The sequence below is a fragment of the Pogoniulus pusillus genome, chromosome 12 (genome assembly GCF_015220805.1).
Source record: "Pogoniulus pusillus isolate bPogPus1 chromosome 12, bPogPus1.pri, whole genome shotgun sequence".
Classification (NCBI taxonomy): Eukaryota; Metazoa; Chordata; class Aves; order Piciformes; family Lybiidae; genus Pogoniulus; species Pogoniulus pusillus.
In genome coordinates this window covers 16,034,225-16,049,006 of record NC_087275.1, presented here as the reverse complement: position 1 = coordinate 16,049,006, position 14,782 = coordinate 16,034,225, and the positions used below count along the sequence as shown (strand labels likewise).

The 14,782-nt window shown below is 36.3% G+C and overlaps 1 protein-coding gene across 9 annotated transcripts in view; it reads left to right on the top strand.

Annotated features, from left to right (window-relative positions):
• SYNJ1 (synaptojanin 1) overlaps positions 1-14,782 on the top strand; it is a 69,401-nt gene that overhangs the window by 50,977 nt on the left and 3,642 nt on the right. For 2 of the 9 annotated variants that reach the window (XM_064152430.1, XM_064152427.1), the window contains exons 25-32: positions 97-225; positions 842-880; positions 6,004-6,051; positions 7,692-7,730; positions 7,820-7,890; positions 9,901-10,009; positions 10,719-10,939; positions 13,265-13,288. In XM_064152430.1, the coding sequence (XP_064008500.1) occupies positions 97-225; positions 842-880; positions 6,004-6,051; positions 7,692-7,730; positions 7,820-7,890; positions 9,901-10,009; positions 10,719-10,939; positions 13,265-13,285 (677 nt within the window). In that variant the 3' untranslated portion in view covers positions 13,286-13,288. The remainder of the gene's footprint in view (positions 1-96; positions 226-841; positions 881-6,003; positions 6,052-7,691; positions 7,731-7,819; positions 7,891-9,900; positions 10,010-10,718; positions 10,940-13,264; positions 13,289-14,782) is intronic. The other 7 variants (XM_064152426.1, XM_064152422.1, XM_064152429.1 and 4 more) reach the window with 5 other exon arrangements.

The window sequence follows — 14,782 nt, the reverse complement described above, 5'->3', positions numbered from 1 at the left end:
TCCAGGACTGTCTGTCCTCTCTGAAAACAACTTGCTTTACTGTGATTAGAATGTACAAGTGATTCATTTTTGCACTGTGTTCTTCATGTTCATCAGCTGAAGTTCAGCTTGGTGCCCAGCAGAAGGAGTCTCCTCAGAGCTTGGAGCCTAAGCGTCCTCCACCACCTCGTCCTGTTGCTCCTCCTGCACGCCCGGCTCCACCACAAAGGCCACCTCCACCATCAGGTAATGTGGTTATGTGTATCAGGTGTCAGGAATGTTTTGTTTCAAGTCTGTGAGATGAACTTTGAAGTCCATACCTAAAGTACATGTTATATTGTTGGTTTGGAGCCAAATTGAACATACCCTTTTTTCATTGGAATGTTTGGTTGGTACTTCTAATAGCAGTAACAGCACAGGAGATAACAAGATTTTTTCAGTACCAATTAAATATTACTGGGTTTGCTTAGTGAGTAAGTTTTAAGTTTTTTGTTAGTTATTTTCAGTTTAAAAATGTGGGCTTCCTATAACAGTGTTTGCTCCACATTTTCATGTTTATATCATCTTCATTTTTTAAAGATAAGAGAAATTCTTGTTCATTCATTGATTTGTATTCCTTTAAGTTTGGCATCAATATGTATGCATTTTGTCATGTTCAAGTTCTTAATGTAGAGTTCATATGGATCATATGAAAATATAAACAACTGAGCACTAAGAGAAACTGGATGTTCAGAAGCATATGGGCAACAGGGTTAATTAACAAACTGACCCTTGTCATTTTTAACTTTCTCATTCTTTTTCTTCCCTCTCACTGTACTGATATGTTTCATTATTGCTGCATTCATTTCTTAAATACTGTAAGGCGGTAGGAGTCCTGCACCTGCTAGAAAAGAATTTGGAGGTAATGATTTTAATTGTTTTCAAATATGACTACATAGCAAAACTACTATGGTGCTCTCTTGTGACAATATTAATATGATGATGTCCAAAGGTATAAAAATGGGTAATTCTTGAATGTCAGTGTAATTTCTTTCTCAGAGTTTGTATCCCCCTCTGAACTGTATTTGACTTCTCTGTGAAAAAATATTTATCCAGAAGTTGGTACATTGTAGTCAGAGATATTAAAGTTATTCCAGAGTTTTAATTTATTACATAGTCTTGGTCAAAGTATATCCAGCTAACATTTCTGTGAAAGCAGAAACTTGTCTTTGATTTGACAAGACTAGCTTTTTTCCTCACAATCCATGTCAAGGAGAGAATTGCAAAATGGATTGTCATTGTAGCTACTTGCAGTAATTAGCCATTAACTGTTCAAGTTGAAACTGCTGCTGGTCTGGCCCAGTTTCCCCTGGATGATTAGCAGTTCACAGAGTGCTCCAAATCACTGAGCTGTATTTGTCTCTAAGCTGAACACGGACATATGGGTAGTTTATTTCCTGTTTCCAAGTCTGAAATGTGCTCTGAAATCATTCATAGAGACATGAAACATCCTCCCTAGTTCTTGGAACTAGGGTGTATTTCAGAAACACATCATTAGCAAAGGAATTTATTCAGTGACTTTAAAGGCACTTGAAAGCTATGGGTCTTCACAAGTAACAAAATATCTTCGTTTTCCCTTAAATCTTACCCTTTTGGTAATGCTGAGGGCCTTATCAACCCTTCAAGCTAGTTTTGTTTTTTTTCCCAGCCTGTGATGGTTTGGGTGTTCCCTGCCCCTACACACTTTGGAAGTCACCCAGACTAGACTCAGCTGGCTCTGGAAATTTGAATGAAGCTCTTATTTACAGCTCAGCTCAATATACAAGCAGATATTTACAGTATATACAGTTATATACAGAAATAGACAAGGTAAAAGGTAGTACAGAAACACAGCACCCCTCCCAGAAACCTGAGTCCCCGGGAGGGGCTCCCAACTGCCCACCCCTCCTCCCACCCCTCTCAATCTTACCCCAGACATTGCCTTGTGCCCAAGGAAGAATGGAGGGTCAGACAGGAGGCTTAGGAAGCAAGTGGATTAATCAGAGAGAGGTTAGAGAGATGCAGCCCAGAGCCTAGACAGAGAGTAACTCCCTTATTTATGTTTGGATTCTTGCTTTTATACCTCTCAGCAAGCCTGTGAGTGAAGCAGATGTCACCACTGTTTCCCTTTCACAGACTGTAATCTAGTTCTTCTCACCAAAACATTCCAGCTAGCTTCAAACCAGCACACAGCCTGATCTAGTTTTGCATGTAATAATGACTCCTGTATTCTCAGAAATGCTGCTGCTTGAAACTCATCTTTGTCTTTCTTTGTCACACTGTTCACAGTCAAATTGTCCTGATTGGACTTCAGTCAGCTCGTTAGTGCATGGGATAGAGGGGCCTGTTAGTGGCCCTGTAATGCTTTCTTAATGGCTTTTCAGAGACTGCCACTCAGTTGGTAAGAATGAGGATTTTTTTTTAGGAAATAACTGACAAGTTTTGAGCAATCTCAGAAAGTAAGTAAAGTGCTTTACAAAGTATTTAAATATCAGCTAACTTATTCTGCCAGACAGAGATGTAAATAGCTCTTACGTACAGTTGAATGGAGGAGGTTATTGTGCCAAAGGCATAATATTTCAGATTTGTTAAAATGCTTCAGTTTTAGAGGCCAGCCAGTTTAAATACAGTGTGCAACATAGGTGAGATTTAATTCATTGTACTGCTGCAGTCCTGTATAGTTTTATGTGCACTGACACAATCCTGCTTGCCAGGTTTGCCTCCATTGTACCAAGGCTAGCCTCTATTTTTTTTACACTCTTTCCCAACATGACTTTCCATAAAGAATTGTAACTTGCATAACACTTGCTTGTTATGCAATCTTTTTAAAGGCATTGTAGTATTTGTAGTATATTTTTTTTTATATATTATTCTGACCTAAAGCCCATCCCACTTTTTCTATGCTCTTCATTTTCCACTCATGGCATAATGCTTTGCTTTACAGTAATACCTGAGCTCAGCTCTGAGCAAGCTAGCACAGGACTGGGAACACTAAATGTTGCTATGCTTGGGGAAATGGCATCTGTTTCTCTTACCTAAAATGAAGGCTCCTAAAGCACTGTGAAAATATCCTTTCCATTAGACTTCTGTAGCACATGCAGAGTGACCTTGATCATATCTTTAAGATGTTGTGCATTTTAAATGTTACTTTTTTTGTTGCTGGTTTTTTTCCTCGTGTGTTTTAACCCTTTTTATTTTTCTGAGGGCTTTCCTCCCATTTCTTCTAATGGCTCAATATGCTTTGAAAATGGGAGCAGGATTTAGACATTTATGTTTTTTGGTTTTTTAAGTTTGGTCATATTGTACATTAGAAGTAACTTGGAATTCAAAGAAACAAGGCTATGTACTCACTGCAGGAGTTTGCAAACAGTAGACTTTTTGGCTGCTAAATACAAAAGATTTCCACTGAGGTTTTGATTTTAGAAGCTGTGATTTTTTTTATAATTGAAAATCAGAAGATTGCACTCAGTTTATGCAAAAAAAAATACATTACAGGTCATTTTTTCCAGAACATTAAAAATTAGAAAGGTTGCTTAATAGCCTATTACTTTAAGTTAAAAAATAACATTTGTTTTGCTGTTTTCCTTTAATGATATTACTCAGATTTTTCCTGATTAATGTAAAAAAGGCTTATGGTTGTCTTAGCATTGGTTTAAACTGTTCAGATGAGGTTAAGATTGAGAGAAAGCACAATATTTTCAGTATATGCAACAATATGTGTGAAATGCATTACATTTTCATTGTGATTTTCCTCCAAACAAATAAAAGAAACACAGAATATACAGTTAAAAAGTTGACATTAAAGAAATGTAAATATGTTAAAGAAAATACATGCACTAAAGAAGCAAGGGGGTTGTAACTAGATGAACCCTGAGGTCCCTTCCAATCCTAACAATTCTGTGATTCTCTGAGACTTATTAGTATACACTGATGTTTATAGTCACATTAGCCTTGCAATAGGTGTTCAACGTCTTTATCCTGTTGCTGTTTGGGGTTTTTTGACAGAGTTTGTGGGTTTTGGGTCCATTAAGATATTTAAGTCGTTCTGAAAAAGTTGGGGTTTTTTTCAATTGATGTACATCTTTCACTGTCCTTAGGATTAATTTTTTCCTGTAATGCTGACTTATAGCATTGTCACAGCACCACAATTTTATCACTGTTGAAGAGTATTGTTAATAAGTGAAATCTGGAGTATTTTGACCATGGTGCCTTTTTTCTCCCATATAATAAATATTTTTAAATTTGAAAAGCCTTTTAAAATCCTCATGCATAGAAGTTTTCCTCTTTGTGGTGCACCAACAGAGGAACGTGTCTATGTGCTATGGTCAAAGAGGTTCTCAGCCTTTCTTCTCCTCCTGAAATGAGTTGAATTTATTAATCATCTTGCATAAAACAGATTTGCTTAAGAGAATCATGAAAATACCTGTTTAAAGTATGGGCTGAGTTGAGCTTTGGGAAAGGAAAGTGCAGAAGATCTGTGAAATGAGCAGGCTAGTTTCCTGCTCTTGGAGAGGTTTTATTGTGTTCATTTCCATGGGCATCATCACTGAGATGAACAGCTAGCTTTATGTCTCTGTAACCACAGAGGGTTCAGAGGTGTCCCCTGTACTCTCCTGGGCTGTTCTGTACCTCCATTTAATTTTCTTCAGTTAGCAGGTAGACTTCTCATAGCCTACGGTTACCACTTTCTTCCCCAGGGTTCCTCTGAGTTGCGTGGGAGAAGGGCAGAGGTGTAGTACCTGAGAGTAATGAAATGTTCTCAGGCAGTGCTCTCCTCCTCTGTCCCTCCTTACAAACATCCTGTTCACTCCTCCTCAGTGTTGCTTCTCTTGCAGAGAAATTCACTATCAGAAACTTCTTTGATGAAACTCTAATGTCAGTTGGCAGAGGCTGGAATATACAACATGGGCTAGTATTTAACATCTTTCAACCAGATGTTCAGCAAAAACAGAGATCTGACATCTCTGGAGATAATCACATACCAGCCTCATCTGCAGCCTTCACTCTTCCTACTCTGAGTGACACTTCCACCCATATTTGACAAAATTCACAGCACTCTTTCCAGATCATACAGAACTCCTGAGCAGATACCACACATTGGCACATGATGAGAAAGCATGAGGCTGTGTCATTGCTAAGGCAAAAGTTGCTCTTAAGGTTCACTCCTTGCACACTGGCTGTCTTGCCTTTCTCTGTGCTTGAGCCACTCCAGAACTGCCAGGTGTTGCTGTTACTTTTTCCTGTGCACGTGCCTTGAGGATTTCTCCTTGCATACTGTCTAGTTATCTATGTCCTGACATGTTTTTACCATACAATTTTACAGACCCAGTATATGCTTGATCATACTGCAGAAATAAAGCAACTCAGCATGATTATGCATGATTGAAAATATTCTTTCTCTCAGTCTGAACTGTACATCTACTGTGCACCAGTTGACACAGCTTTCCCAAGTACAGAGTGCTGCTTGGAGATAAATTAATGAGACAGATCTGTAGGATACAATACATTATAGAAAGTGGGAAACATTTCTTCCATCGAATTATTCAAATACAGTCAAATACAGAAACATACCACATAGTAATTCTCTTAAATTACAAGAAGCAGAATTAATGGTGACAGTGTAAGTGATGTACCTGTTTATTTTCAAGTGTTTGAGTGTAAGTATGCACTCTGCTTTCAAAGAGTTTCAAGGCTGACATTTAATATCATTCTGTATTTAGAAAAGTTTGTAGAAAGTGAATACTGAAGAAATTAAATTCTCTTTCAACTGTAATGAAAAACTGAACTAATGGCACATTTCTATACATGATCATACTTGCTGACCTCGAATTTGTAACAGTCTGGCTTCCCCATGCTGCTACAAACAGTTATCTCCTACATGTAACTACAATCTAGCTAGGCCATTTTGATATAAAGATGTCTTGTGGCAGTGTTCTTTCTGGTTTTGCTTTCTCAATCTACTGCTTTTCTTATGCAATGTACAGCTTCTCTTCTTTCTCTGAAAAGGTCTTGGAGCTCCTCCCAGTCCTGGGGTAGCTAGGAGAGAAGTAGAAGGTAACACACTGATTTTTGTATTCTAGAAATGGACTTCTAATTTAATACCTGACTAATATTGTTGCCTTCATTATATGAAAGGTGGTTTCATGAAGGTATTTAATGGGTAGGATTTTCCTTCTTTTCTTTAGCACAGTTTTCAGAATACCAAGTTGGTTCTTGTTTTGCAGTGATGGTGTGAATTGTTACAGAAGGCAGTCCTGAGATTCATGAAAAATTAAGTGAAAACTTACTCTGCACTAATCAAGAAGAATGCTTTCAAGGTTGCCTCTCAAGAGAAGCTGTAGCTGACTGACTGCTCAAGTAGCTACTATAGCTGTAACTAAATCAGGACTCTAGGAAGACTATTTTTTCATAAAGAACTACATATGTTCATATATTTTGTGGAGAGAAACTTCCATTTAAACAATTTAGGCTATAATTTAATATTTTGTCTCTTTCTGAAGAGCTCAGTGTAGATATTTTGATTCTGATACCTAAATGTATGTGACATACATTTACAAGAAGCATTTTTCTTGCATTATTCTAGTTGGAGTATGTGCATGGAGTATTGAATGGGTCCTCTTTTAGCCATGACATGGGTTTGGGTTTCTTCCTGTCTCTTTAGGAATGTGTCCCATTGAGAAAAAATACAGGTAGGGCAATAAAAGTCCAAATATAGTCACAGGATGTCCTCCTCTATGCTATAATTAATTTTGGCTATATTACTGGTTCATTTTTCTAAGTTGGCAAAATGCACAGAATAGTTTGGGTTGGAAGAGACCTCTGGTGGTTATCTAGTCCAACCTCCTGGCTAAACTGGTGCCAGGTTCCTCAGGGTATGAGTTGCATTACTGAGAACTGTACCCAGAAACCCATTCTAACCACTTCTAAGAAAGCAGGGTTGTCTGACAACTGGAAGCCAGTTTGATAAACTGTGTTATGTACCACAGAATATTCCTTCCAGTTACTGTAACTGACATGGTGATTTTACCTTCCTGGGAAATAAGCAACAGAAACACAAGCCAGAATCTTAAACCTCTTTGCCTGTTAGAAATTGTGCACTGGCTGAGGTAAAGGTAATTTTTTCCTAGCTTGCACTTCACAACTTGAATGTTGCATACAAGGCTTTCATCAGCATGTAAATGTTGAGGTTGGTGCTATAATATATCTATCCCCTAAACAAAATGAGTAAGTTCAGGAACTTCAGTGTAGACCCTGTAGATTGCTGAGCCATGTACAATTACAGGTGTATTCTTCTAATGGCATCATTTTTTGAATCAGCATATTACATAAGTTCTCTTTGTTTTAAAGACTGCTGTTAGACTATTTGCAGAATATACTACAAAAGAAAACAACTTCTAGCACGATTGAGAGCCCAGCTTACCTGCACAAGTGGGTGTCTTTAGCTTGCAACAAATAGGAGGTGATTTGACTTAATTTGTACTTAGAAGGGTCGAATTACTCCACATGTGCCATGGGGTAACAGCATGCTTGAGTAACAGCTTAGCTGATGGATAGACTTTAATATGTAACAACTCTAAAAAAACCACTTATGTATTTTTGCTCCCATTTCCATTAGTGGTAATGTACCATTGCTGTATAATACCTGTTTGTAGCTTATCTAACAAAGATAATCTCATTTTTTTCATGCTTCAAAGCACAAAAAAGTCCTGGAACACAAAGGAAAGATAACTTAGGTAATACAAATATGTGCTTTGTACTAATTGCAGAAATAAGTTGATTCTGAAATAGGTTCTAAGCCAGTGATCTCTAATGTCTGTTCCAGTTCGTAATCAGCCTCCACCTTCAGCTGGAATTTCAAGCACAGGTACTGCTGGATATGGTGCAACCAGACCGGTAGGTATTCTGCCTTAACTTCATTTCCCTCCTGTGTTTCTCCAGTTTATTACACTGGCAGTGGGGTTTTGTGAGTCATAACTGTAAGAAAACTGCAAAAGTGGCTAGTCATTTTACAGTTTGTATGAATTAATACCCTCTCAGCAATCCCTGTCTGTTCACTAAAAATAGGCCAAAATATACTTACTGGACATGACTCTGTTTTGCACTCTATACAGTCACTTCATAGGCTCCAAAATAATACTACATTTTATGTCCACTTTCAAAAAAAAGAATCCTGCCCAGTGCAAAGTTACTCTGTGTGCCATATGTTCCTGTTGACTACGTTGTTGATTTGGTATTAGAAAATGTATTACCTTCTGTGCTGAAATGTGTATCTTGATAGCAGCTAATGTATATCCCGATAGCAGGCAGTTACTGTGTTACATAGGCAGCTGGTGTATTATATTGCTAACTACTCAATATGTAATGAAGTTCTGTGTCTTATTATAAAAATTCTTTTTGATAAATGTTTTCACTTATATATGGACACTTAAATGCTTCACTGTAAGCAAGAAAACAAGAGATAGAAGACAACTGCCTTATTTCTCTTAACAGCAGCAAGCAGGAGCCTTGTATTAGGCAGAAAAAAATGTTTTGGAGACACAGTGCTAAAACTGACAGCATAATTTTTTAGGGCAAAGCTGACTGCATCTCATCCTTTGCAGATGTTAAGATTGTCTTTAAAAACAACCAGAAACCTCCAAAACAGCAACAAAAGACAAAACACAACAAACCAACCAAACAAATGTAATAGAAGTTCTGAAGAAAAAATAATCTCCTAAGACCTGTTTGGCCTTTCAAACCTTTGTTCAGCCCTTGTTTGGATTTCTTAACTGACACTGATTCTGTCCCTTTTATCAGGCTGTGTTTTGAGCAGCATTTCATTTCAAGGACTTCAGCACCAGGGACAGGAGCCACAGCAGTTCCCATTCCCGCTGCGTAGTCCAGGGGATTATTTTAGATATCCCTTCTGTTTCTTTTCTGTTCCTTTTTGATGTATCTGTATTTTTATCTGTTTTTTGTTCTTTTATTAAAATACAAATGACAAAATGCATCTTGGCAATTAAAGCATTTAGAAAGTTGCTAAATGGACTCAGTCAAGCATAATGAATTGGCTGTTATACAAACTCTTTGAAGGAGAGTACATAAAACATGTAAAAGTAAGATCAAGGATGATCCTTGTTTTGTACTGGTGAAGTTTCTTTGCTTCTTTTTAAATGCTCTTTGTGTAGAGAGTTGTGTAATAGAGCTTGTTCTGAAAACCTTTTCTAGAATATAGACTGTTCCTAATATTTTGTTAATATACCAAGTGCACAGAGTTTTAGAGGAAAGAAATCTTACAAACCACTTTGTGTCATGATAGTTTTGTGGTGTTACTTTTCTGGATTTTTTTTTTTGTTTGTTTGTTTGTTTATTTGTGTTTTCTGAAATGTATCAGTTTTATTCTTTCACTATATAAAACTGACTGTAGCTGCTCTTTGCAAATGGCAGGCTATAATTATTGCCTGAAAGCTAGATGGCATCTGCATTGATGGTGGGGTATCAATGTGCTCTTACAAGATCTCCAAACAAAGTAGTTGCTGATGATGTTTTTGTAGCTTACAGGAATTCACAGCCTATGTAAAATTAACGTTAATGCTAACAAAATAGTGTTTCTGACATTTTTACACAGGTAATTGTTTTATAAAAAGTTGAAGACCATTGTAAAAATCCTTTGCTTTGAAGTGAACCCTCATAATGTTTTGTTGAAAACTGTTAAAAAAATCCTTTGCTTTGAATTGAACCTTAATGCTTTGAGAATGTCTTTGCTTTTATATGTGCATGAAAAATCAGTTCAGCAACAGTTATCAATTTTTTTTTTTCTGCAGAGCCCTAATCATCCTGAATTATTTAGCAGTAGATGACTGTAGGTGACTATACATCCAAATTACAATTAAAATACTTTCTTTTTACCAATTATTATGTTAGACTGTCCCACCTCGAGCTGGAGTTATTAGTGCACCACAAAGCCATGTCCGTCCCTCTGGGGGAAGACCAGCACCTGAAACTCAGACCAAACCAGCTGAACCACCAAGGGGTAAGTTTACTATAGAAGTTAAACCTAAATGTCAGTGTTCAGTCAAGAAGTACCATCTCTGGTTTGAGTGTTTTGTTTTCAACGGGTGCTTTGCTTTTTCCCTAGAACTTAAGATTCTCAAATGTAGTAGCATTTGGCAGTTTGTTAATCATCCACAAGTATAGTAAACTTATCAGACACTTGGCAGCAGTCAGATGAGATGTAGACCAATAGATTTAATGTTATCAAGAGCAACTTTGATCAGATAGTTGTGTTCTAGTCCGGGCACATTGGTGTGTCCTGCCACGTCTATTGATCACCTTACAACACATTTTCTCTCCTGCTCTGTTCTGTAATCATAACATGTGGAATAGCATTTATGTTTGACTCTTAAACCTACTTCCTAAACTTACACATAAATGTTTTTTTAAAATGTATTTGTATCAAAACATGCATTTATAATAGTGACTTCCAAAACACTTTTCAATATAGCAAATATGTTTGTTTTTGTTTCCAGTTCTGCTTTGTATCTATAGTAATAATTTTTAATGAAGGTATGCTGAGGTTTTGATGACTTCTAATCTAGTTGCTGTGAACACCTGGTGTCCCTACAGCCCTTTCTTCTGCAGTTCTGTATGGTGCTTCCACAGACACATGTTCTGTTCTGTGCTGTTCTTAAGATTTGTCTTACCTTTCTTTACAATGACAACACTGCAAATATACTTGCCAGGCTCACCGTTGCTTCCTGAACCACTAAAGCCTCAGGCTGCTGGACCTGCTCAACCCACCCTTCAGCCGCCACCTGTGCTAAGGATGCAGGAGCCTCTGACACCTGTGGCATCACATCCATCTCAGACAAGTGCCCCACAAAGTTTGGAAGCCCCACAACCGCCTCCTCGTAGCCGATCATCTCACAGTTTGCCTTCTGATTCCACTCCTTCACAGCAGCAAGTAAGTAAAAAACCATTTGCATTTGTTTTTTATTATGTAAATTAACACAGCTTGTACTGAGTGCTGTAGATTTATGTGAAGCTCCTCAAGCAAGCAAAGAAACAAAACTCAAGTTCAAAAGACTGCACTGAAAGATCATCAGGCTCTAGTAGGATAATACTTACTTGGTTATGTATTGTTCATGAACGACTAACATCTTAAATACTAAACGTTTAACTTACAATTTCTTATGCTAGTTTTACAATTTACAGAGAGCTTGTTCTTAAAATTATGTTCTTAAAACTTCGTGTGAAAAAATACTCAGTCTAAGGAACTGAATTTTATAATGACATATGTATGACTTAAAACTGCATAGTAACTAGCCAACACGAGGTTTGATTGTATAAAGTCAGCTTTACAGATTGCATGATATTGTGCTCTATGTCGGTAATTCATTGCAGGAAGACAATATGATACATACTTAATAGAAATGCATTTCTCTGCATTCCCTAATGTCAGTTTAAACACAGAAACATACAATCCGAAAATTTAGTGCAGTAACATTAATATTCTGTTATGTGGGGCCATTTAGAGTGCTACTTTCAAAAAAACCACAAACAAACAAAAAACTAAAACAAAAAAGTAAGCAACCAAACAAAAACCCCACACCTTTTTTGAAGGAAAAGCTATAGTTTAACTGCTTTTTGAAAACCTATTTCCACATTTTTTTGTGTTGTTTATATGTATGTAAGGCTCAAGTACTTCACTAAAGGTTAGTGCTGTTAGTTTTTACAGTACCAGGTGCTAGTACACTACTTGAATAAAAGCACAAATTAATTTGTGCCCACTTCTTACCAAGAGTAAATCTGTAGGTTTTTTAGAATGTATAATCAGCTTTAGAAACCTATATGACTACTTAAGTTTTCGTTAGTGCTTCGATTTTTACCTCAAGCCTGCTTCTGAAGCCCACTTTCACTAAAGTACTTGGTTAATGCTTATTTTGTAGCACAGTGAAGCACAAAATTCAGTCCTTAGTTGATTTTACGTTCTAATTTAAAAAAATCTTTAAATGCTCTTCCTTTCTTACTCCTGAAACTCTCTTTCTGCTTGTGAACTTTTTAATTTTGGAAACTTAGGCCAAAACATAGCGAATATTTTTCAATATACAGGTAGAATATTAGGACTTCTTGTAGTTTCTTTGAAAGAATAAAGTGTTGCCAGCAAAGAATACACATGGGGGCATAAGATGTTTTAGAACATCATGATTTTGTGAATAGAAAGAGATTGCATTGTGCCTCTTTTGAAAGCCTCATACCTTCTCTTTGCAGTTTTACAACTGATCATATTGTGAAAGAGGTGCAAACAGTTCTTTCAAAATTACTATGAAAGTTACACTCATCTGCATCTATATACAGCAATCAAAAAAGTACTTAAGAACACTGTAAGCAGCTTTGTCATGCTGTGGCTGTATAGTTAACAGGTAGTTTAAGAACAGTTCAGGCAACTCTAATTTTCTTTGCAATCAGATTGCTTTGATTAAGGTACGTTGTGCAATCACAAGAAAGGCCCACGTTGAGCTTCAGTTTTTGTCTCCAGATTAGGGCTTTTTATTTCTGTTTCCTTCTTTTTATCTTGAGTTTCATTAAATGATGTTTATGTCATTTCTTAATTATAATTTGTAAATACGAAGTTTTCTGAGAAAAGATCTTTATATAAAAACAGTCTTTTGAGAGGTAGTGTATTCCAAGTTCATCCTTTGAGTCAAATCTTGATTGTGATATTTAAGAACATAAATCTCTCCTTACAAAAAGAACTGCTTGTATATAAAGTGTGAATGTTCAGGACTATAGATTACCAAGCAGTATATTTTTTTTAAAAGGCAGCTATTGTAAATAAGTTTTATTAATTGTAAATTAAGGATACTTGGGGTTTCACTTGAGAAATTTTATAAATTTTATGTATTTTAAAAATATTTTAGATTTTTTTTAATCGTGAAAAAATATTACTATAGACGAATGAGAGAATAAGACCATCAGTAGTCAAATTCTTTTAATCAGTCTTCAAAAAAATAGCACAATGAGCTGCACAATGGATGTCTGTATGGAAATAATACTAGAATTGGCTTGAACTGGGTTTTTTGACTGATAATGGTAGGTCTTGTAAGTCTTAACAGCAGAATACAACAAAACCTTACAATTTTAGTATAGTATATAATAAATGCTTATGGTTTGTATTCATATTTTAAAAAATGGCTTTGTGAAGACTTAAAAGTATTTTTAAAATGAGGCTGCTTTGTTACTTGGATCTTCTTCCTAATTTTCTTTCCTTTGATGTCTCTTTCACAAGCAGGAGCAACCATCAGGGTAACAGGTATCTGACTATTTACCAATCTTGTATGTGGTCTCCATCTATTCAAGCAGAAAAGATGTATGAATCTTGTTTTCATACATCTGCAGTCTCATCCACGTTAAAAATCACCTGTCTGCATTAATGAATTGACTGTCATACCATAGTTTGCTTTTTCCTTTCATAATGCAATTAAAGTCAATACAGTTAACTGTATTTATTAGAGCCATAGCAAATATTTGCTTCATCGTCTTTTATGAAACAAATGGAACCTCACATATGTCACTTAGTCAATGCTCAATCTCCTGGTCTCAGTCTATTTGGAAAAAGAGAGTGAGTATTTGAGTTAGCATTTCTCTCTAATACAAATAAATCCCAATGCAGTTGTATTGCCAATGCTTTTTTCCAAAGCTAACCCCTATTTCACATTTCTTAGACAACAGGGAGCTTCATATTAACCGATACTGTTTGTCGCAATTTTGAAAGCCTTTGGCTCCAGAATTGCTCAGAGGAAACTTTTGTTTACAATAAGGAGCAATGGAGATTCATAGTTTCTTTGGGATCTTGTGCTTTTACATTACTTGGCTAATGAATGCAGTACTTAATGGGCAGGTGCCAAGCTGCATTTCATTCATATTCTTTCTTCAACTCCTCGCATTTCTCCCTGGATGCCTATGTTTTAATATTATTTTCAAAATATCTTACTCTATACATAAGAAAAATAACAATACTGAACTACTCTTATTTACAGTTCAGTAACATGAGGCCTCACCTATTGCAGAAACTCTCTGACATAGGGTACCAGGGATGAATGTAACTGACATTGTTATTTCAAAAACACACCAGAGCAAGTGCATCGTTGCCAGCATTTGTTTCTCCAGGCAACCAATTCAGGCACAGCTGCAATATTTTAAAAGAAATTGCTATGCTGGGTAGATTGGGGGAGAAATTTGGTTTATTCTTCTTATTCCTGAGAGTGTCTAAAGACATAGTGCCATAGGCAGTGGATATGTGGAGATGTGCTTCAAGATACTCATCACAAATGCACTTAAGATGTTTAAAGACTGAGGTTAGGCTATCATTGTATTGCATTTTAGTTAATCTAGTTTTAGCTAGTGCCCTAATTCAAGCAAACATTAGTTAACACAATTTTCATTCTAAATATCCAAGCTATATGGATATATTAAGGTGATGCACTGAAATTACAAACCTCTTTGTGAAAATTGGAGTCCTCAGAAGCTGTTTTAATTTAAACTTAATTCTTTGCATTTACTTAATAAGGGGAAGCCCCAAACTCTGTACTGTTAGTGTGATGACTTGAACAAAGGTAGACATTCCATCTTTTTGTACAGTTGTTACAAGGTATAAAAGTTGCACTATTTGACAAAAGCTGCAAAAACAGGGATATTTTGGTTTTAAAAGATTAGAAATTCTGTGGAGAGAATGGTCTTCTCCATTTGGTATTATTCTAAACAATGATAACTTGCCATTTTAAAGTATTACAAACTGATGATTGTA